Source organism: Hemitrygon akajei, chromosome 10 (assembly GCF_048418815.1).
Source record: "Hemitrygon akajei chromosome 10, sHemAka1.3, whole genome shotgun sequence".
In the NCBI taxonomy this organism is placed as follows: Eukaryota; Metazoa; Chordata; class Chondrichthyes; order Myliobatiformes; family Dasyatidae; genus Hemitrygon; species Hemitrygon akajei.
The window spans coordinates 121,460,502-121,483,651 of NC_133133.1; the positions used below are offsets into that span (position 1 = coordinate 121,460,502).

At 43.9% G+C, this 23,150-nt stretch overlaps 1 protein-coding gene across 3 annotated transcripts in view; it reads left to right on the forward strand.

The window, feature by feature from the left end:
• kitlga (kit ligand a) overlaps positions 1-23,150 on the forward strand; it is a 137,271-nt gene that overhangs the window by 109,909 nt on the left and 4,212 nt on the right. For all 3 annotated transcript variants that reach the window (XM_073058854.1, XM_073058855.1, XM_073058856.1), the window contains 3 exons: positions 19,129-19,277; positions 19,561-19,613; positions 20,987-21,064. In XM_073058854.1, coding sequence (XP_072914955.1) covers positions 19,129-19,277; positions 19,561-19,613; positions 20,987-21,044 — 260 coding nt within the window. In that variant the 3' untranslated portion in view covers positions 21,045-21,064. The remainder of the gene's footprint in view (positions 1-19,128; positions 19,278-19,560; positions 19,614-20,986; positions 21,065-23,150) is intronic.

Sequence of the window (23,150 nt, forward strand, 5' to 3'; positions counted from 1 at the left end):
TCCTACTTCTTCAGTCCTTTACTGCTTCCACCTATCTCCTCCCAGCTTTTCCCTTCCCCCACCCTCCCCCAGCCACCTTTCCCCCTCACCTGGTCTCACCTATCACCTGCCAGCTTGAGCTCCTTTCCTTCCCCTTACCTTCTTCTTCTGGCTTCTGCCCCCTTCCTTTCCAGTCCCGATGAAGAGTCTCAGCCCGAAACCTTTATTCCTCTCCATCGATGCTGCCTGACCTGCTGGGCTCCTCCAGCATTTTGTGTGTGTTGAGTGAAAAGTGGGTCTGCTACGCCAGAATTTCAAGAAAAGCAAATGCAATTCTAAGCATTGTATGATTATGACTCAGTAGGACTTTCACAGAAGCATTGCACAATGACATTGTTATCAGGACATCAATGATTGAAGAAAGTTTCTGCAGGTCACGCCTTTAATGTGAGAAGACTTATTAGCGCATTTCACATTGAGCGTGCTGCCTCTTTAGTATTCTCCTTACTCTGGCAAAAGCCAACCATAAAACATTATTTCTGAAGGCAATCAACTCTCAATGTGCACCAGTGCCTGATAAAACCATGTGGTAGAAGCCAGACACTCAGTCAAAAATATGGGTGCGTGGAATGCACTGCCAGGGGTGGTATTACAGGAAGATTCATTAGGGACTTTTAAGAAACTCTTAAATGATAGAAAAATGGGGGGTTATGCAGGAGGGAAGAGTTAGGTTAGTCTTCGAGTAGGTTAAAAGGATAGCACAACATCGAAGGCTAAAGTGCTTGCTGTAATGTTCTATGTTGTATGAATCAGAATCAGGATCGAGTTTGTTCTCTCTGACGTGTGGTGAAGTTTGTTGTTTTGTAGCAGCAGTACAGAGTAACACATAAAAATTGATATAAATTTACAATAAGAATATATTGAATTGAATTGAATAGGCTTTATTACTTACATCCTTCATATACACAAGGAGTAGAAATCTTTACGTTACATTTCCGTCTAAATGTGCAATGTGCAAGTTATAGTAACTTATAATAAATAATATGTACAACAGGACAGTCAATATAACATAGAAATACAATTGTATCAGCATGAGTTACTCAGTCTGATGGCCTGGTGGAAGAAGCCTGATGGTCCCGGCTTTTATGCTGTGGTACCATTTCCTGGATGGTAGCAGCTGGAACAGTTATTGTTTGGGGTGACTCAGGTCCCCAATGATCCTTCAGGCCCTTTTTACACACCTGTCTCTGTGAATGTCCTGAACAGTGGGAAGTTTGCATCTACAGATGCGCTGGGCTGCCCACACCACTCTCTGCAGAGTCCTGCGATTGAGGGAAGTACAGTTCCCATACCAGGCAGTGATGCAGCCAGTCAGGATGCTCTCAATTGTGCCCCTGTAGAAAGTTCTTAGGATTTGGGAATTCATACCAAACTTCTTCAACCATCTGAGGTGAAAGAGGTGCTGTTCTGCCTTTTTCACCACACAGCCGGTATGTACAGAACACTTGAAATCCTCGGTGATGTGTATGCTGAGGAACTTAAAGCTGTTCACCCTGTCAACCCCAGATCCATTGATGTCAATCAGGATGAACCTGTCTCCATTCCTCACAACCAGCTCCTCTGTTTCTGCGACTTGGAGGGAGATGTTGTTTTCTTGACACCACTGTGTCAGGGTAACGACTTCTTCTCTGTAGGCTGCCTCGTTATTATTTGAGGTTAGGCCAATCAGTGTAGTGTCGTCAGCAAATTTAATTGGCAGATTGGTGGTGACACAGTCATGGGTACGTAGAGAGTAAAGGAGGGGGCTTAGGACGCAGCCCTGGGAGCCACCTGTGTGAAAAAGGCAGTGCAGGTGAAGAGCAAAAGAGTGAGGTGATGCTTATGGGTTCATGGACTGTTAGAAATCTGATGGAGGAGGGGAAGATGCCGTTCCTAAAACATTGAGTGTGGGTCTTTGGGCTCCTATAGCTCCTCCCCGATGATAGTAATGAAAAGAGGCCATGTCCTGAATGGTGGGGGCCCTTGATAATGGATGCTGCCTTCAGCAGGACTGAGAAAATCTGCAGGTGCTGGAAATCCAAGCAACACAAACAATATGCTGGAGGAACTCAGCAGGCCAGGTAGCATCTATGGAAAAAGTACTGCTGAAGGGTCTCGGCCCAAAACGTTGACTGTGCTCGTCAGTTGTGTGCGTTTGTGTTTAAAGAGCAGAGATTTTTGTCTCTGATAGTGGGCAAGAAGTAAGCAGTAAGACAATTTAGAACTGCACTTTCAAGCATTCAGGCTTGGAGATGCCAGAAATGGCCAGGAGTGAAAATGAACTTATTTCACTGCTTCAACAAGTTAGGAACTATGAAGAATTTGAATATGTCAATGATCAATTTGAATGCTACAATGAAAATTAAGATTTGGAGCATGTACAGTAGTTGTCAAAATCATCTATGAAGGTTCCATATTTGTTCCATATTTCATTTAAGTACATAATTTGTTACTCAGTTAAACAGTAGTTTGTCTTTTGTATACCTTTTTAACGATTTCCATGAAACTGGCTAATTGGGGCAGCTGCTTTATTGGGCCAAAATGTACTGATCGCGATGTGTCCCAATTAACCGGAATCTACTGTAGTGATCACTCTATTCAATACCTCCTGCACCTAATTAAGTGGCCACTGAGTGTACGTTTGTGTAGCCTATTCACTTCAAGTTTCAACGTGTTGTACTTTAAGAGATTCTGTTCTGCACACCACTGTCGTAATGTGTGGTTATTTGAGTTACGGTCACCTTCCTGTTAGCTTAAGGTAGCCTGGCCATTCTCCTCTGACCTCTCTCAGTAATAAGGCATTTTCGCCCACAGCACTACCGCTCCCTATATGTTGTTTTGTTTCTTGTACCATTCTCTGTAAACTCTAGAGACTGTTGTACATGAAAACCCCAAGCAAACAGCAGTTGCTGAGATACTCAAACCACCCCATCTGACACCAACAATCATTCCATGGTCAAAGTCACTTAGATCATATTTCTTCCCCATTCTGATGTTTGGCTTGAATAACAACTGAACCTCCCAACCATGTCTGCATGCTTTTATGCATTGAGTTACTGCCACATGATTGTCTGATATTTGCATTAATGAGCAGGTGTACAGGTGTACCTAATGAATGGGTATTGGACAACTGTAGTACCAAGCTGTAGTTGCTAAATTATGGGTGGCACAGTAGCGTAATGGTTAGCATTATGCTTTATAGTACCAGTGACCCGGGTTCAATTCCCGCCACTGTCTGTAAGGAGTTTGTACATTCTCCTCATGACCGTCTGGTTTCCTGCCACAATCCAAAGAAATGCCAGTTGATACATTGATTGGTCATTGTAAAGCGACCTTGATGAGGTTACAGTTATGTTGGGGGTTGCTGTGCAGCATGGCATGAAGGGCCAGAAGGGCCTGAGCTGCACTGTATCTCAATCAATAAATAAAAACTTCAAAAAATTATTAGAAGTCTTGCACTCAGTGGCTACAGCATTGACTTCTTCTTAGGGCTCTCCATCTCAGTTTGGTGTCCTGACTGACACACTAAATTGCTTTAGAATCCAGATGTTTCCCCTTTGCTGCTTGAAGTTACAAACTTATCTCCTTGTGTGACATTAATGCTCAAAATTCTGCCTTGATTGTTTTCATTCTCTCTTGTGGGTGTCTGGCCTCAGAGGATGGCTTGACATCAGTAGGTCAAATGCCTATTGTGGTATTACCAATTAAGTGGTTGGAGTTTTTGGCAGGGCTCCACAGTGGAATGCAGTCTGACTTCCAACTCAATCTGTGTTTGATTTAGGCCACTCAGTTGATATAGAGTACTGTGCAAAAGTCTTAGGCACATGTATGTAGTTATGGGTCCCAAAATGTTTGCATAGGACTGTATTTGTCAACGTGGAGCGGAGAGCGAGCTTGTAAATCTGGCAGATGCAAAGGATGTTGGGAAGGGTGAGGATGGGGCACCGCGGGAGGGGTGTGGGACACGTGGCAGAGAAGGTGTGCTGGGGCAGGGAATGGCGCAGGTGCAGATACACCCAGTCCTGAGACATCAGGAAAGGTCACTTGATTCCAAACAATTGGTTTATTGATCATTACACAATGTCTCTCTGGTGCTTCCTGCTCCCTCCCCTCTCCCTTCCCCTTTCCCCAACCGTGATTCCCCTCTCCCTGCCCCCTTCCCTCTCCCTGCCCCCTTCCCTCTCTCAGTCCACAATAGAGACCCAAATCAGAATCAAGTTTATCATCATCACACATGTCATGAAATTTGTTTCTTTTAGTGACAGCAGTACAGTATGATACATAAAATTACTACAGTGCTGTGCAAAAGTCTCAGTCTCCCTAACTATATACAATATATGTGTGTAAGACTTTTGTACTATACTGTGAAAATAACAAAATTCTTATGGATACATAATTCTTCTACAGGATGCGCACAACATTATCTTTTCCTGTATTCCTATGTTGTTCTGTCAAGCCTCGTGGGCATGCTATGTTGGCGCAGGGATGTGTGGCTAATTCCACCACACCCTTGGGTGTGTTGCTTATTAACGTCAAAGACACATTTCATTGTATGGTTTGATGTACTCATGATAAATATATTTGAATCCTGATCTTGGTTGATTGGTTCTTGATTAGCAAGGATGTCAAAGTCTACAGGTAGACGGCAGGAGAATGGGGTTGATAGAGAAAATAGATGAGCCATGGTTGAAAGGTGGAGCAGACTCAATGGGCCAAATGACTCCTAAGTCTCATGGTACTGTACATGATATGCCAAATACAAATGAACAGTCTCACTGCTTAATCCTGTGATTCTTTAGGACTCCATTTTGAGTCTCAATGATGGGTCTTGGCCCGAAACATCGACTCTTTATTGCTTTCTATTAATGCCGTATGACCTCTCTCCATCCTTTTGTATGCGTTACTACTTCCACCCAATCTATAGATTTGTGCCAAGGGCACATTCACCACCTTGAAACACAAGTAACCCTGCTATCTCTTTCTGCCCAGATAGAGGCAAGAATCCTCCTGTGAACTGGTTCTTGTGGAAGACAGCAAATATTCCCATTGCTGTAAAATTACTAAAATATTGTCCCAGCAGCATCCGGGACTTGGGCTGTTCTTCCTTCTTAAGCAGCACACCCTCAGTGCTTTTTCTAGCCTGCTGTTTTGCGTGGCCTCTGGAGCTGGTCCTGTGACAGACATCCCTTGACTGGTAACTTCTTGACAACAGCCTGCAAGAACCCAGCGGGCTTCCCCCTCACCTGGCCTCACCTGCTCGTGCCCCTTTCCCTCCCCCCCCACCTTATTTGAATTATACATTAACCAAGTTGCAGCCCAGGCTTGGCCCCTGGAAATTCATCCCTTGTGTCTTCTGAGATCTAGTTGCCGTGACTTCAGAGTAGCTGAATCAGCTCCCTCTAGTGCCCTTCCTCCTTCCCTTTCTCTGATGGTGCACTCTCCTCTCCTACCAGATTCCTCCTTCAGCCCTTTACCTCCACCATCTATCACATCCCAGCTTCCAACATCATTCCCCCTCCCCACCCACCCACCCACCCACCTTTCCCCTCACCTGGTAACTTTCCAAACCTTATTCTGGATTCTTTCTCCTTCTCTTGCAGTCCCGCTGAAGTGTCTCGGTCTGAAAACTTGACTGTTTATTTCCCACCATAGATGCTGCCTGATCTGCACAGCTCTTCCAGAATTTGTGTGTGCGTTACCGCCATGCAATGACTGGTTGACTTGACTTTGAGTCAGCTGGGCACATGGTTTCACATTGCGGGCAACATTCAATCCGCTAGCACAGCAAATCACTGACTTTCAAAGAAATATTTTCAGTATCTGAATGCTTTAGAAGGTATCTCCTTTGATGCGACAGCATCTTACTCACCTAGAATACTGGGTTCACTTTCTCTACCACACTTTTTCTCCGTAGCCTGTTGGCCCCAGGTCACTCAATCTGGATTTGATCTCCTTGGAATGTAGGCTTTGCATGTCTTTGCTTAGATTCTGGCATAAACCCTTCCGAGGAAGGTTCAGCATTTGGCTGACTAGCCCAGGCCACATTCAAAATCAGAATCAGGTTTAGTATCACTGACATGTGCCATGAATTTCGTTTTATCGTTATTGGAGGAAAATATAGGCAAGAAGTCAGAGATAGGTTATTTTACAAAGAGAGTGTTAGGCGCGTAGAACACACTGCAGGGTGTGGTGGTAGAGGCAGAAACATTAGGGACATTTAAGAGATAGGTACATGGACGAAAGAAAAATAAAGATCAGGATGAAACAGTGCTGTTTTCACATGTGCATTCAAACGTATGCTGAAATGTGTCGCTGGCAGCAAATCAACTCAGCAAGCATTGTGCAAGTGTCAGTAGGCTTCCGGCACCAGCGTAGCATGCTGGCAAATGGAGAACTATGTGGAAGGGAAGGGTTAGATTGGTCCTGGAGTCGGCTGATAAGGTCAGCTCAACATTGTTGGCCTAAGGGCCTGTGCTGTGCTGTACTGTTCCACGTTCTATGTTGTACTGTTTGTTTTGTGGCAGCAATGCAATGCATAAACGTTGCTATAAGTTACAAGAAAAAGTGCAAGAGAGAAATAGCGAGGTAGCGTAGAAAGAGGCCATTTGGCCCGTTTAACCCATTCCAAAATTATTATTCTGCCTAGTCCCATCAGCCCGCGGTTGGACCACAGTCCTCCATAACCCTCCCATCCATGTGGTTGTCCAACATATTCTTAAATGTTGAATCAAGCACGCATCCACTACTTGCACTGGCAGCTCGTCCCGCACTTGCACCACCCTCCGAGTGAAGAAGTTCCTCCTCGGGTTGATAGGATGGATTATTCATCAAATTCCATCATTTTACTGCTTCCACCACAACTGCCTATCTTCACCGCACCTCCATCCTGGGTGGAAGGTTTCCCTGGTGCCACAGGTCACGGAAGGTGTTCTGTTTTGTAACTCTAAAACATAAAAACAATTAGAAGAAGAATAAGAGAGTCCACATAATCACTTATTTACGTTCATTTTTACTTTAAGCAAGGCGCACACTTGTCACAAAAATTGGTAACAAAAGAAGCCCATTATATTGAAACACTTTTCAAAATTTTTTTTAAAAGAAATCTGTCATATAGTAATATATGTACGCATTATTAATGCATTAAAAACAAGTAGTGAGCAATATTTTGAGATATTTGTAACATCTCTAATGTGATATGAAAATATCTGTGATTTCTATTGGTAACAAAGTCACAGGTATTGTTAATACTACTGTGCTATGTTGCCTACATTCCTAATTGAAGTAAATGTTAACTTTTAGTGAAAATAAAGATGTAAATTTTTTCCTGTTGAAGTTCATGGACCCCTTGGGATCAATCTACGGACCCCTGTGGATCCCAGGTTAAGAACCCCTGATCTAGTGTATGAACTCTGGTGTACATTCCTGGTCAATAACTCCAATAGACCACTGGATCGATGTATTACATAGATCATAGAACAGTACAGTGCAGGAACAGGCCTTTCAGCCCACAGGCCATAATGCCAATTAAAACTAAATTCCTCTCCTGCTCATGATCCATTTCCCTCCGTTCTCTACCTGGTCACCTGCCAAAGGGCTGTTCTCTTTGCTGTAAGACTCCATAATTTAAAGGATGTGATCTATTGAATTTCTATAGTACACAGACTGATCCACTACCAGTCATCATCCTGTTCTACCGACAGGACTTCACACCTAAATCTGTCTCCTCAACTAATGACAACCAGGCTGTGTCCTCTGCTCTTAGACTCTCCCATCATAGGAAACACCCTCTCCGCATCCACTTTATCACAGGACTTCACACCTAAATCTGTCTCCTCAAATAATGACAACCAGGCTGTGTCCTCTGCTCTTAGACTCTCCCATCATAGGAAACACCCTCTCCGCATCCACTTTATCAAGGCCTTTCACCATTCGATAGGTTGCAGTTAGGTCACCCTCATTCTTCTGAATGCCTCTGAATGCAGGCCCAGAGCCATCAAACGCTCTTCATATGACAAGCCATTTAATCCTGGAATCGTTTTCATGTACCTCTTTTTGAACCCTCTCCAGTTTCAGCACATCCTTTCTAAGATAAGGGGCCCAAAACTGTTCAAGTGAGGCCTCACCAGTGTTTTATAAAGTCTCAACATTACATCCTTGCTTTTATATTCTAGTCCTCTTGAAATGAGTGCTAACATTGCATTTGCCTTCCTCGCCACAGATTCAACCTGCAAGTTAACCTTTAGGGAATCCCGCACAAGGACTCCCAAGTCCCCGTGTGCCCCAGATTTTTGTATTTTCTCTTCATTTAGAAAATAGTCAACCCTTTCACTTCTGCCGAAGTGCACGATCATACACTTCCCAACACTGTATTCCATCTTGCCATTTCTTTGCCCATTCTCCCAATCTGTCTAAGTCCTTCTGTAGCCTCTCTATTTCCTCAAAACTAGCTGCCCCTCCCCCATCTTCATATCGCCTGCAAATTTTGCAGCAAAGCCATCGATTCCATCATCGAAATCGAAAGAATCGATCCCAACACACCCCTGTGGAACACCATTGGTCACTGGCAGCCAACCAGAACAGGCTCCCTTTATTCCCACTCTTTGCCTCCTGCCAATCAGCCACTGATTCATCCATCTTTCCTGTAATACCATGGGCTCATAGCTTATTAAGCAAATTCACGTGTGGCATCTTGTCAAGGCTTTTTGAAAATCCAAGTGCACCAACATCAACCAAATCTCCTTTCTCTATCCTGCTCATTATTTAAATATCTGAGAGACAGAGAGAGAAAAGAGACAGAGTAGGGAGAGGGAGTGAGATTGAGTTAGAGAAAGAGAGTGGGGTTGAGAGAAAAGAGAGAGAAAAAATGGGTATAGAGAGGGGAAGTGGGAGAGAAGAGAGGGAAAGGGAAAGAGAGAGAGAGAGGCAGAAGAAATGAGTGAGAGAGGGAGGGAGGGAGAAGAACTCTGGGAAGGATTCCAAAAGCTTTGGGTTCTCGCAGTTGAAGGCACAGTGCCCAAGATGGAACAATTCAATTCAGGGACAGAGCCCTTGGAAGATTACTGTGCAAGACAAGGTTATAGACATCAGGAAAATCAGGAGCATGGAGATGTTAATTGCCTCTATTATCTATCTGTAGACACTTCTGATAAATGATGTCCTCAGCAATGTCATTAGTATGTGGAATACAACGGATCTTTATGTGGAAGAGATTCTGGGAGCTATGCCAGATCTCTTCAAATAATGCAGAACTTTAAGCAAGAGACAGTATAATTTGGCCATATTTCAAAAGATAATTGTAAAGTAAGGATTTATTTTCTTTTTTGGAGGGAGGGGGGATGTTGCCCCTCCCAGGAACATGGTAGTGAGCTTTCTTTTTGAAGTCCTGTGGTCCTTCTGCTGAAGATGTCCTCAGACCTGTTGGGGAGAGTGTGCCAAGGGTTCCAGCCGATGATGATGAAAGAGAGAGCCATTTGGGATGCACCGACCCTAGCCAACACTACCACCAGCCCCTAACACACTCAGTCTACCCCAGCCAATCCCAGCCAACACCCCCAACAACCCCAGTCAACAATCTCACCAATCCTAGCCAATGCCCCTACCAATCCCAGCCAAAAACCCCACCAAATCTTAGCAACACCCCTACCTCCTCTAGCCAAAACCCCCGCTAACCCTAGCCAATATTTCCTAACCCAATTCACATGCTTTAAAACCAAACACACCTCCTAATCTTAAGCACCCCGACTAACATGTAGGGTGAAGGAAACATGCACCATGTGGGACAGGGTGACGGTCCCATAAGCCTGCTGTCCTTGTTGGGGGAGGTTGCAAGTCTGGAGGCTACAAGTCAAAATAATGTGGGCAAGCGACATTTTGTAGGTCACACTCTTAGCAGCCACGGTGCCCTGTGGGATGCCAATCAAGTGTGTTGTTTTGCTTTAGAAGGTGATGAACTTAGAGGGGTTCAAGATTATTTCTTCAGTAGACAGTTGAAAATGAGAGTGAAATGGTTGTTTCTCCAAATCTGATGCAGCATAAAATAATGTGATAAGCATGAAGAACACAATAATAAAACAGAATAACCATGAATGTAAATATAAATCAACTCTATAAAGCACAGATTCTCTGGCTTCCACAGATTCCACACCTTCTGGATAAAGAAATTCCTCCTCATCTTTTTTCTAAAGGGATATTCTTCTATTCTGAGGCTGTGCCCTCTGAATCTGGACTTTCCTACTATAGGAAACACCTTCTCCACATCCGCTCTATCTGGCCTTTCCATATTCAATAGGTTTCAATGAGATCCCCCCTCCCCATTCTTTTAAACTCTAGTGAATACAGGCCCAGAGCCATCCAATGCTCCTCATATGTTAACGCTTTCATTCCTAGCTGTTTCTGGAGACAATGCTGGGCAGGTGAACAATAAGGTACAACATTATGGATACATGGATAGGAAAGGTTTAGAGCAGAGGTTCCCAGCCTGGGATCCACAGACACCTCGATTAATGGTATTGATCCATGAAATAAAAAAAGGTTTGGAACACCTGGTTTAGAGGGATGTGGGCAAATGGGACTAGGTTAGACGGGCATCTTAGTCAGCATGGTGCAGATGGGCCGAAGGGCCTGTATTCGTGCTGAATGACTCTATGTCTCTGTACTACAAACCACTCTTCCCTCATTAAGATGGGAACTTGTGCACAGCAAGTTCTCGCAAGCAGCATTTGATCTCTTGGTGATGTCTTGATGGGTAAACATTGAACAGAACGTTGGATGGGTAAGCAGGAGTAATGAATGGCCTGCAGTGAGGCATCGTTCCCTCCACATTGCACTCAATCATCAGCCCAGGTATTTGGTTGAAACCATCAGACAGAGATTTGAACTCCAAACCTTGAGGCAAGCTCGCATCCACTGAACTGCATATGAGACCCAGAGCTGGGACACAGGGAGGTACAATGGGTGAATGCTTGGAACATCTAGAATCTGCATTCAGTGACCACCTTATTAGGTACCTCCTCTACCTAATAAAGTGTGTATGTTCTTGGTCTTCTGCTGCCGTAGCCCATCCACTTCAAGGTGTAATGTGTTGTGCATTCAGACATTCTCTTCTCCACTGCTGTAACCATATAACCATATAACAATTACAGCACGGAAACAGGCCATCCCGGCCCTACTAGTCTGTGCCAAAAGCTCACTCTCACCTAGTCCCACCTACCTGCACTCAGCCCATAACCCTCCATTCCTTTCCTGTCCATATACCTATCCAATTTTACTTTAAATGACAAAATCGAACCTGCCTCTACCACTTCTACTGGAAGCTTGTTCCACATAACTACCACTCTTTGAGTAAAGAAGTTCCCCTTCATGTTACCCCTAAACTTTTGCCCCTCAGCTCTCAACTCATGTAATGTTGTTTGAATCTCCCCTACTCTCAATGGAAAAAGCCTATCAACGTCAACTCTATCTATCCCCCTCATAACTTTAAATACCTCTATCAAGTCCCCCCTCAACCTTCTACGCTCCAAAGAATAAAGACCTAACTTGTTCAACCTTTCTCTGTAACTTAGGTGCTGAAACCCAGGTAACATTCTAGTAAATCTCTGTACTCTCTTTATTTTGTTGACACCTTTCCTATAATTTGGTGACCAAAATTATCAGCCCAGGTAACGCATGGTTATTTGAGTTGTCGCCTTCCTGTCAGCTTCCACCAATCTGGGAATTCTCCTCTGACCTCTCTCATTAACAAGGTATTTTCACCCACATAGCTGCCACTCACTGGATGTTTTGAGGGTTTTTTTCGCACCATTCTCTTTAAATTCTAGAGAACAATTCCAGGAGACCTGTACATGATAATTGTACGTGACAATTCCAGGAGATCAGCAGTTTCGGAGATACTCAAACCACAGGTGTACCTGATAAGGTGCCCACAGAATATAAAAGAGTACAGTTTAGAATTATACTTCTGCCAAGTACTTTGTGATCCCTCATTCCAACTGCCAACAAATGCCATTAAAATAGGTCATAGAAGCAATAGAAACATAGAAAATAGGTGCAGGAGTTGGCCATTCGGCCCTTCGAGCCTGCACTGCCATTCAGTATGATCATGACTGATCATCCAACTCTGAACCCTGTACCTGCTTTCTCTCCATACCCCCGATCCCTTTAGCCACAAGGACCATATCTAACTTCCTCTTAAATATAGCCAATGAACCGGCGTCAACTGTTTCCTGTGGCAGAGAATTCCACAGATTCACCACTCCTTATGTGAAGAAGTTTTTCCTCATCTCGGTCCTAAAAGGCTTCCCCTTTATCCTTAAACTGTGACCCCTCGTTCTGGACTTCCCAACATCGGAAACAATCTTCCTGCATCTAGCCTGTCCAAACCCTTTAGAATTTTATATGTTTCAATAAGATCCCCCCTCAATCTTCTAAATTCCAGTGAGTATAAGCCTAGTCGATCCAGTCTTTCTTCATATGAAAGTCCTGCCACCCCAGGAATCAATCTGGTGAACCTTCTTTGTACTCCGTCTATGGCAAGAATGTCTTTCCTCAGATTAGGGGACCAAAACTGCACACAATACTCTAGGTGCGGTCTCACCAAGGCCTTGTATAACTGCAGTAGAACCTCCCTGCTCCTGTACTCGAAATCCTCTAGCTATGAATGCCAACATACCATTTGCCTTTTTCACCACCTGCTGTACCTGCATGCCCACTTTCAATGACTGGTGTACAATGACACCCAGGTCTCGTTGCACCTCCCCTTTTCCTAATCGGCCACCATTCAGATAATAATCTGTTTTCCTGTTCTTGCAACCAAAGTGGATAACCTCACATTTATCCACATTAAATTGCATCTGCCATGAATTTGCCCACTCACCTAGCCTATCCATGTCACCCAACATCCTTTTAGCATCCTCCTCACAGCTAACACTGCCGCCCAGCTTCGTGTCATCCGCAAACTTGGAGATGCTGCATTTAATTCCCTCGTCTAAATCATTAATATATATTGTAAACAACTGAGGTCCCAGCACTGAGCCTTGCGGTACCCCACTAGTCACTGCCTGCCATTCTGAAAAGGTCCCGTTTACTCCCACTCTTTGCTTCCTGTCTGCCAACCAATTCTCTATCCACATCAATACCATACCCTCAATACTGTGTGCTTTAAGTTTGCACACGAATCTCCTGTGTGGGACCTTGTCAAAAGTCCTTTGAAAATCTAAATATACCACATCCACTGGCTCTCCCCTATCCACTCTACTAGTTACATCTTCAAAAAATTCTGTAAGATTTGTCAGACATGATTTTCCTTTCACAAATCCATGCTGTCTTTGTCCGATGATTTCACCTCTTTCAAAATGTGATGTTATCTCATCTTTGATAACTGACTCTAGCATTTTCCCCACCACAGATGTCAGGCTAACCAGTCTATAATTCCCCGGTTTTTCTCTCCCTCCTTTTTTAAAAAGTGGGGTTACATTAGCCACCCTCCAATCCTCAGGAACTAATCCAGAATCTAAGGAGTTTTGAAAAATTATCACTAATGCATCCACTTTTTCTTGGGCTATTTCCTTAAGCACTCTGGGATGCAGACATCTGGCCCTGGGGATTTATCTGCCTTTAATCCCTTCAATTTACCTAACACCACTTCCCTACCAACATGTATTTCCCTCAGTTCCTCCATCTCACTAGACCCTCGGTCCCTTAATTTTTTGCGGAAGATTATTTATGTCCTCCGTAGTGAAGACAGAACCAAAGTAGTTATTCAATTGGTCTTCCATGTCCTTGTTCCCCATGATCAGTTCACCTGTTTCTGACTGTAAGAGACCTACATTTGTCTTGACCAATCTTTTTCTTTTCATATATCTATAAAAGCTTTTACAATGAGTTTTTATGTTCCCTGCCAGCTTTCTCTCATAATTTTTTTCCCCTTTCCTAATTAAGCCCTTTGTCCTCCTCTGCTGGTCTCTGAATTTCTCCCAGTCCTCAGGTGTGCCGCTTTTTTTGGCTAATTTGTATGTTTTTTCTTTGGACTTGATACTATCCCTAATTTCCCTTGTCAGCCACGGGTGCACTACCTTCCCTGGTTTATTCTTTAGCCAAACTGGGATGAACAATTGTTGTAGTTCATCCATGCGATCTTTAAATGCTTGCCATTGCATATCCACCGTCAACCCTTTAAGTATCATTTGCCAGTCTATCTTAGCTAATTCACATCTCATACCTTCAAAGTTACCCTTCTTTAAGTTCAGAACCTTTGCTTCTGAATTAACTATGTCACTCTCCATCTTAATGAAGAATTCCACCATATTATAGTCACTCTTACCCAAGGGGCCTCGCACGACAAGATTGCTAACTAACCCTTCCTCATTGCTCAATACCCAATCTAGAATGGCCTGCTCTCTAGTTGGTTCCTCGACATGTTGGTTCAGAAAACCATCCCGCATACATTCTAAGAAATCCTCTTCCTCAGCACCCTTACCAATTTGGTTCACCCAATCTATATGTAGATTGAAGTCACCCATTATAACTACTGTTCCTTTATTGCACTCATTCTAATATCCTGTTTAATGCCATCCCCAACCTCACTACCACTGTTAGGTGGCCTGTACACAACTCCCACCAGCATTTTCTGCCCCTTAGAGTTATGCAGCTCTACCCATATCGATTCCACATCCTCCAGGCTAATGTCCTTCCTTTCTATTGTGTTAATCTCCTCTCTAACCAGCAATGCTACCCACCTCCTTTTCTTTCCTGTCTATCCCTCCTGAATATTGAATATCCCTGGATGTTGAGCTCCCATCCTTGGTCACCCTGGAGTCATGTCTCTGTGATCCCAACTATATCATATTCATTAATAACTATCTGCACATTCAATTCATCCACCTTATTACGAATGCTCCTTGCATTGACACACAAACCCTTCAGGCTTGTTTTTACAACACTCAATAAGGTCAATATTAGAGTGGTAACAGTTAAAGGAATTACAGGCAGAACACTTCCTTCTTCAGTTTCAGACGTTAAGGATGAAGCTCCCAGTGGGAACAGGCAGTCTGAAATGCTCTCCTCCATTCCACCTTAAAATTGTTAATTTAGCCTGTTCTGACCACATCACAACACTTTGCATTCAGCAACTCCTTTGAGTTTAGTAAAACTTGGATCAGATCCCAGCCTGCCTGAGTGGCAAGAGGAAAGGGAACTCTTCTGCAATGCAAAGTGCAAGAGTCGGTACTTCAGGCGTGGAAGATTAACGCCCGGCTGAGTGGGTGGACCTCTGTCAGACTTTCTGCTCGCTCACGATGGAATATCTGGCCAATCAATGGAGGAGAGGCAGATAGGGTTCAATCCGGAAAAGTGCAAAGTAGGCTCAAACAAAAACTGACAATAACTCGTGCAAAAGAAGACAAACTGTGCAAGTAACACAGAAGTGAGAACATGAGATGTAAAGAGTACCTGAGAGTGTCTGTAAATTGTAGAATCAGTTCAGAGTTGTGTGATTGAAGTTAATTGCGTTGGTACATAGAAACATAGAAAATAGGTGCAGGAGTAGGCCATTTGGCCCTTCGAGCCTGCACCGCCATTCAGTATGATCATGGCTGATCATCCAACTCAGAACCCTGTACCTGCTTTCTCTCCATACCCCCTGATCCCTTTAGCCACAAGGACCAAATCAAACTCCATCTTAAATATAGCCAATGAACCGGCCTCAACTGTTTCCTGTGGCAGAGAATTCCACAGATTCACCACTCTCTGTGTGAAGAAGTTTTTCCTCATATCGTTCCTAAAAGGCTTCCCCTTTATCCTTAAACTGTGACCCCTCATTCTGGACTCCCCCAACATCGGAAACAATCTTCCTGCATCTAGCCTGTCCAATCCCTTTAGAATTTTATACGTTTCAATAAGATCCCCCCTCAATCTTCTAAATTCCAGCGAGTATAAGCCTAGACGATCCAATCTTTCTTCATATGAAAGTCCTGCCATCCCAGGAATCAATCTGGTGAACCTTCTTTGTACTCACCTTTGGGAAGAATGTTTTTCCTCATATTAGGGGACCAAAACTGCACACAATACTCCAGCTGCAGTCTCACCAAGGCCTTGTACAACTGCAGTAGAACCTCCCTGCTCCTGTGCTCGAAATCCTCTAGCTATGAATGCCAACATACCATTTGCCTTTTTCACCACCTGCTGTACCTGCATGCCCACTTTCAATGACTGGTGTACAATGACACCCAGGTCTCGTTGCACCTCCCCTTTTCCTAATTGGCCACCATTCAGATAATAATCTGTTTTCCTGTTCTTGCAACCAAAGTGGATAACCTCACATTTATCCACAGTCTAGAATGGCCTGCTCTCTAGTTGGTTCCTCGACATGTTGGTTCAGAAAACCATCCCGCATACATTCCAAGAAATCCTCTTCCTCAGCACCCTTACCAATTTGGTTCACCCAATCTATATGTAGATTGAAGTCACCCATTATAACTACTGTTCCTTTATTGCATGCATTCTAATTTCCTGTTTAATGCCATCCCCAACCTCACTACCACTGTTAGGTGGCCTGTACACAACTCCCACCAGCGTTTTCTGCCCCTTAGTGTTATGCAGCTCTACCCATATCGATTCCACATCCTCCAGGCTAATGTCCTTCCTTTCTATTGCATTAATCTCCTCTCTAACCAGCAATGCTACCCACCTCCTTTTCTTTCCTGTCTATCCCTCCTGAATATTGAATATTCCTGGATGTTGAGCTCCCATCCTTGGTCACCCTGGAGTCATGTCTCTGTGATCCCAACTATATCATATTCATTAATAACTATCTGCACATTCAATTCATCCACATTGTTACGAATGCTCCTTGCATTGACACACAAAGCTTTCAGGCTTGTTTTTACAACACTCTTAGCCCTTATACAATTATGTTGAAGAGTGGTCCTTTTTGATTTTTGCCCTGGATTTGCCTGCCTGACACTTTTACTTTTCACCTTACTACTTTTTGCTTCTACCCTCATTTTACATCCCGCTGTCTCTCTGCACTTGTTCCCATCCCCCTGCCACATTAGTTTAAATCCTCCTGAACAGCAGTAGCAAACGCTCCCCCCAGGACATTGGTTCCAGTCCAGCCCAGGTGCAGACCGTCCTGTTTAGACCGGTCCCACCTCCCCCAGAACTGGTTCCAGTGCCCCAGAAATTTGAATCCCTCCCCCTTGCACCATTTTTCAAGCCACGTATTCATCTGAAATATCCTCCTATTTCTACTCTGACTAGCACGTGGCACTGGTAGTAATCCAGAGATTATTACCTTTGTGGTCCTACTTTTTAGTTTATCTCCTAACTCCCTAAATTCACCTTGTAGGACCTCATCCCGTTTTTTACCTATATGGTTGGTACCTATGTGCACCACGACCACTGGCTGTTCACCCTCCCACTCCAGAATGTCCTGCAGCCGCTCAGAGACATCCTTGACCCTTGCACCAGGGAGGCAACATACCATCCTGGAGTCTCGTTTGTGGCCACAGAAACGCCTATCTATTCCCCTTACAATCGAATCCCCTATCACTATAGCTCTCCCACTCCTTTTCCTTCCCTCCTGTGCCGCAGAGCCACCCATGGTGCCATGAACTCCGCTGCATCAGGCTCTTACAACACGGTAACAGGTCCTTACAGCACAGTAACTGATCCTTACAACACGGTAACTGATCCTTACAGCACGGTAAGAGGTCCTTACAGCCCAACGAGCCTGCACGGACTTGTGAGGAATTCAGTAACTAAAATCAATGCCAGGGGAGTTAGAGTGGCAGGAGAAAGATAAAGTTATTAAAGATTATCTTTCTTTGTCACTTGTATGTCAGAACATACAGTGTCATTTTGTGTCAATGACCCACAGAGTTCGAGGTGTGCTTGAGGCAGCCCGCAAATGTCACCGTGCTTCCTGAGCCGACAGAGCATGCCCACAACTTACAGAGCCCAACCATGCGTCCTTGGACTGTGGGAGGAAGCCAGAGCACCCGGAGGAAACCCACATCGTCATGGGAAGAGCGTACAAACTCCTTGCAGACAGAGGCGGAATGGACCAAACTGGCCTTCCCATTGGACTATAAAGCCTACCATTGTAATCATTTACAACTCAGAATCAGGCCACTTAACTCAAAAAAAATGCCATGAACATTCTTAAATTCCAGGTGCCCCTTCCACAGTTCCTCATCTATTAACTTTTTCACTGTGCTGCAGATCATCTCAGCTACACCCTGGTGGGAACAAGTCCCAAGTTACAGCAATTATCTGGTAAAATAGCTTCTTTGTTTTTATTTTAGTTAGAGATACAGCATGGTAACAGGCCCTTCTGGCCCAATGAGACATCATGCAGTTACACCAGGTGACCAGTTAACCTACCAACCTGTACACCCTTGGACTGTGGAGGAAACTGAAGCACTCAGAGTCATGGGGAGAACGTGCAAACTCCTTACAGATGGTGGCAGAACCGAACTTGGGTTGCTACCACTGTATTAGCATTACGCGATCTGCTCTGCTACCATGCTGGACAATTTCTCCTGAATCTTCAGTGGGATTTATCTGTGACGTTTTCATATCGTAGCTCTGATCTCAGACCTTTCCACGTGCCGCCCTTGTGAATGTCAACATGAGCTTGAAGATCTCTTGTAGATCACCTCTCCCCTAAAGCAGTACCATCAGACACCTAAACCTGCGTGGATAACTTCACTCACCCCAACACTGAACTGATTCCACAACCTATGGGCTCACTTTCAAGAACTCTACAATTCATGTTCTCGATATTATTTATGTATTATTAGTTAGTTTTTGTATTTGCACAATCTGTTGCCTTTGCATATCACTTGTTTGTCCGTCTTTCTCAGTGCGTAGCTTCTCATTGATTCCGTTGTGTTTCTTTCCATCTGCTGTGAAAGCCTGCAAGAAAACAGACCTCAGTCTATGGTGATTTACACTCGGTGGCCACTTTGGGAGCTACAGGCCACCCATCTCCCAGAGCAGTAAACCCGCAGCACTTCTTCAGACTTTACCAGAGGGAATCACCCTTCACTTTAATGCACGTGAATCCATGTATCACTGCAATGTGTTGACAGAGAAATATTGCTTTCCTTACAGATCAGCCACTAAGCGATCTCAATCATATCAAGGGAGGTTGTATCAACTGTGCCACATTAATGGACCATTTTCCTGTGATTCTGACCACCGTTGCTTGCACTGCGACGATCACTGTGATTCTCACGTGCCTCATCGTCCAGACACAGAAGGTAGGTCACTGGTGCCTGTGGAGGCCATGTCACTGGGTATATTTAAAGCAGAGCTTGATAGGTTCTTGGTTAGTAAGGGTGTCAATGGTTCCAGGGAGAAGTCAGAAGAACTGAATTGAGAGGGTTAATGATAGAATGGCAGAACAGACTTGATGGGCTGAATGGCCTGATTCTGCTCGCACTGTATGTTTCATGGTCTTATAGCTTGCAATTACGAGCAACATTCTTATGGACTGGAGGCTCAATCTTAACCCGTTAACCCTTTGTGTGCCTCTCTCCACAGAGAAAGCGAAACAGTAGACGTAACCCAACAGACAACGAGCGTGAAGCAGCAAGGTAAACACAAGAGTTTACACAAGCAGTCGCTGGACATCCAGAGCAACACACACACACAGTGCTGCAGGAATGCAGCAGGTCAGGCAGCATCTATAGGAATGAATAAACATTCCTGATGAAGGGTCTCAGTCCGAAACATCAACTGTTTATCCCCCTCTATGGATGCAGCTTGATCCTGTCTTGAAGAATCCTCTCCAATATTTGCCCCCCACTGAAGTAAGACTTACTGGTCTCTAATAACCAGGGTTATGCCTACTCCCCTTATTGAACTTTTGCCATCGAAGCATCTACACTTTTCCCACATCCTTCCTGCTACCTGCCTCCCAGAACTGCTCAGAGTGCATGTGGTATAAACCTTACTGTCCATTGGGTACCACATAACATACATGTACGAAACTACAGCCACTTGAAACATAAAATGCAAACAGACAACAGTAGAAATACTTTACTAGCAAGTCAGGCAGCATCTATGGAGAGAAAAATAGAGTTAATGTGTCAGGCTTTAATGATGGAGGATTTTGACCTGAAATATTAATTCCCCTGTCTCCTGTAAGTTCCATGTTACCAGTTGTGTTGCATGGATTCAGAACTGGTTTCCCCACAGAAGGTGGAAGGTGATTTTAGTTAGAACATACTGTATTTTCCATGGAGGCCAGTGACCGGGATCTGTCCTGGCACTCCTGCTCTTTGTGATCTTTATACGCTACTTGAATGAGAGGAAGTGAAAGGGTGGGTTAGTAAGTTCACAGGTGACGTGAAGGTTGATGACATTGTGGACAGCGTAGAAATCTGTCGAGGGTCACAGCGACACATTGATAGGATGCAGAGTTGGGCTGAGAATTAGCAAATGGAGTTAAATTTGGAAAAGAGTGGAGTGATTCACTTCGGAAAGGCGAACCTGAAAGCAGAATAGAAGATTAGTTGCAGGATTCGGAGGAGTGTGGACCAACAGAAGGATCTTGGGGCTAAAGGGTTGGCACAACAATGGGGTCTGAAGGGTCTGTACTGTGCTATAGTGTTCTATATTCTATGTTCTAATTTAGCCTTAAATCTGAGGTTCACCAATTGTAATACATTAATATTGCAAACTATCTAGATTACTGGAGCGATTTTTTTTTACTTAGTTAGAGATTCAACATGATAAAAGGCTCTTCTGGCCCAATGAGCCAGCACCACCCAATTACACCCATGTGACCAATCAAGCTACTGACATTTTTGGATTGTGGGAGGAAACCAGAGCTCTTGGAGGAAACCCATGCGTGAAAAACATTCAAACTCCTTACAGTGGCAGAATTGAGCCTTGGTCACTGGCACTGTAATAAGATTCCATTAGCCACTGTGCAACCCTGTTAATATTAATTAATGTTCCACAGGTGGGAGACAGAGCAAGATGTCCAATTCATCGCTGAAAATCAAGATTCTTGTACATAAAGTTACCAGCTGATAATGTGGTAGGTCATTTCTTCAATAAATGTGTTTATTTTCATTTGTCTCACATGTAACTTGTAACGTAAAGGAAGGCACAACTGGTCAGTGTGGATGTTTTTGATTCCTGTCTTCTGCGCCTTCTTTAAGTCACTAATTGTTCCCGCTGTCTTTGTCCCGTTTCCCCAAAACGATCTCTGCTGCCTGAGGGAGCAATCCCACTGCTGAGGGTATTCATAACGGAGCAGAGTGGACACTGAACTAGTATCCAACGGCCTGGAGTGTTAACGGTTCCCAGTCTTTGAAAGAAGGGTTTGCCATTCAGCACTTTGGCGGTGAGGATGTTAAATGTGCGGAATTCTGTATATCAGAGTGCTGTGGGCATTCAGTCTTCACGTTCATTTGAGGCAGACACTGATAAAGTTCTGGATATCACGAGAGGCAACGGGTATGGGGATAGTGCAGGAAAATGGAAGCAACACACACAAAACGCCAGCCCTGGTGAAGAGCCTGGGCCTGAAATAGCGACCATTATTTCCTTCAATATGTGCTGCCACCTGCATTTCCTCCAGCATTTTGTGCGTGTTGCTCAACACTTCCAGCATCGGCAGAATCTCTTGCATTTGTGCTTCTAACTGCTTCCGGGTTGTCATGGACGCAGTTAACCTCTGCCTATGCCAAGTGCCTCCACAGCTCTGAGGAATGACTTGATCCTCCAGTTATAAGTCTTCTCAGGGATTTGTTTAGAAATTCAGGGAGTTGCTTAAAACTAGGAGCAGTAGAACAAAGGTACCGGGGTATACAGACCCATAATTCCTTGAAAGTGGCTTCATATGGGTATGAGACTCAGGCTACCCTCACAAAGTTTAGCCCACCTGTCAAAGCAGTGTACCAGGGTATGGTCACTGTCGCATGCAAACAGCTACTTGGAGCCACACAAGTGAGAGCTGAGTGTCCGGTGGGACCAAAGTTTAATATTCAAGATGATTGTCGATACCTTCAAATTCTTCATAGTTCTTAACTTGTTGAAGTAGTGAAATTGTTTCATTTTCACTCCTGGCTGTTCTTGGCAACTCCAAGTCTGAATGCTTGAAACCACATTGAGCAAAACAGTTCTGAAATATCTTATTGCTTATTTCCCACCAAAGAAATCACTGCTTTTTGAACACAAACCAGTACAACTGATGCTATTTAAAAACAGTTTGCTTGAGGTACAATGGAAAACATATTTTGGGTAACATACAAATAGATCAATTCATTACAATAATGCATTGAGGTATTAAAAGGTAAACAATAAGAGTGAAGGTTAAAGAAGACAAAAGCAATGTTAACAATTATTTTGAGAGGACTAGAGTATAAAAGCAGGGATATAATGCAGAGGCTTTTTAAAGCATTGTTCAGTTGGCACTGGGAATTTTGTGAGCCGTATAAGGCCCCTTATCTAAGAAAGGATGTGTTGGCGTTGGAGAGGTTCCAGAGGAGATTTACAAGAATGATCCCAGGAATGAAAGGGTTAACAAATGAGGAGCTTTTGATAGCACTGGGTCTGTTCTCACTGGAGTTTAGAAGAATGAAGGGGATGTTTCATTGAAACATACTGAATATTGAAGGGTTTGGATAGAGTGGCCATGAGAGGATATTTCAAATAGTGAGAGAGTCTAGGACCAGAGTGGAAAGCCTCAGAATAGAATGTCATGCCTTTGGAACATAAATGAGGAATTTCTTTAGCTAGATTATGGTGAATCTGTGGTATTCATTGTCACAGATGGCTGTGGAGGCCAAGTCATTGGGTATATTTAAAGCGTGGGTTAATAGTCAGTGTTGAAATGGTTATTAGGAGACGGCAGGCAAATGGAGTTGAGAAGGAAAATAAATCAGCTGTGATCGAGTGACAGAGCTGACTTGATGGGCTGAATGGCCTAATTTGGTTTCTATGTTTTATAGTCTTATGAAGTTCAAAATAAAGTTTTACAGTTACATAAAAAATGCAGTGCAGGTAGGCAATAAGGTCCAAGACTATAACGAGATAGATTTTCAGGTCAAGAGACCATTTTATCATATTATGGGTCTGTTCAATAGTCTTTTAACAGTGGGATTGAAGCTGTTTTAAGC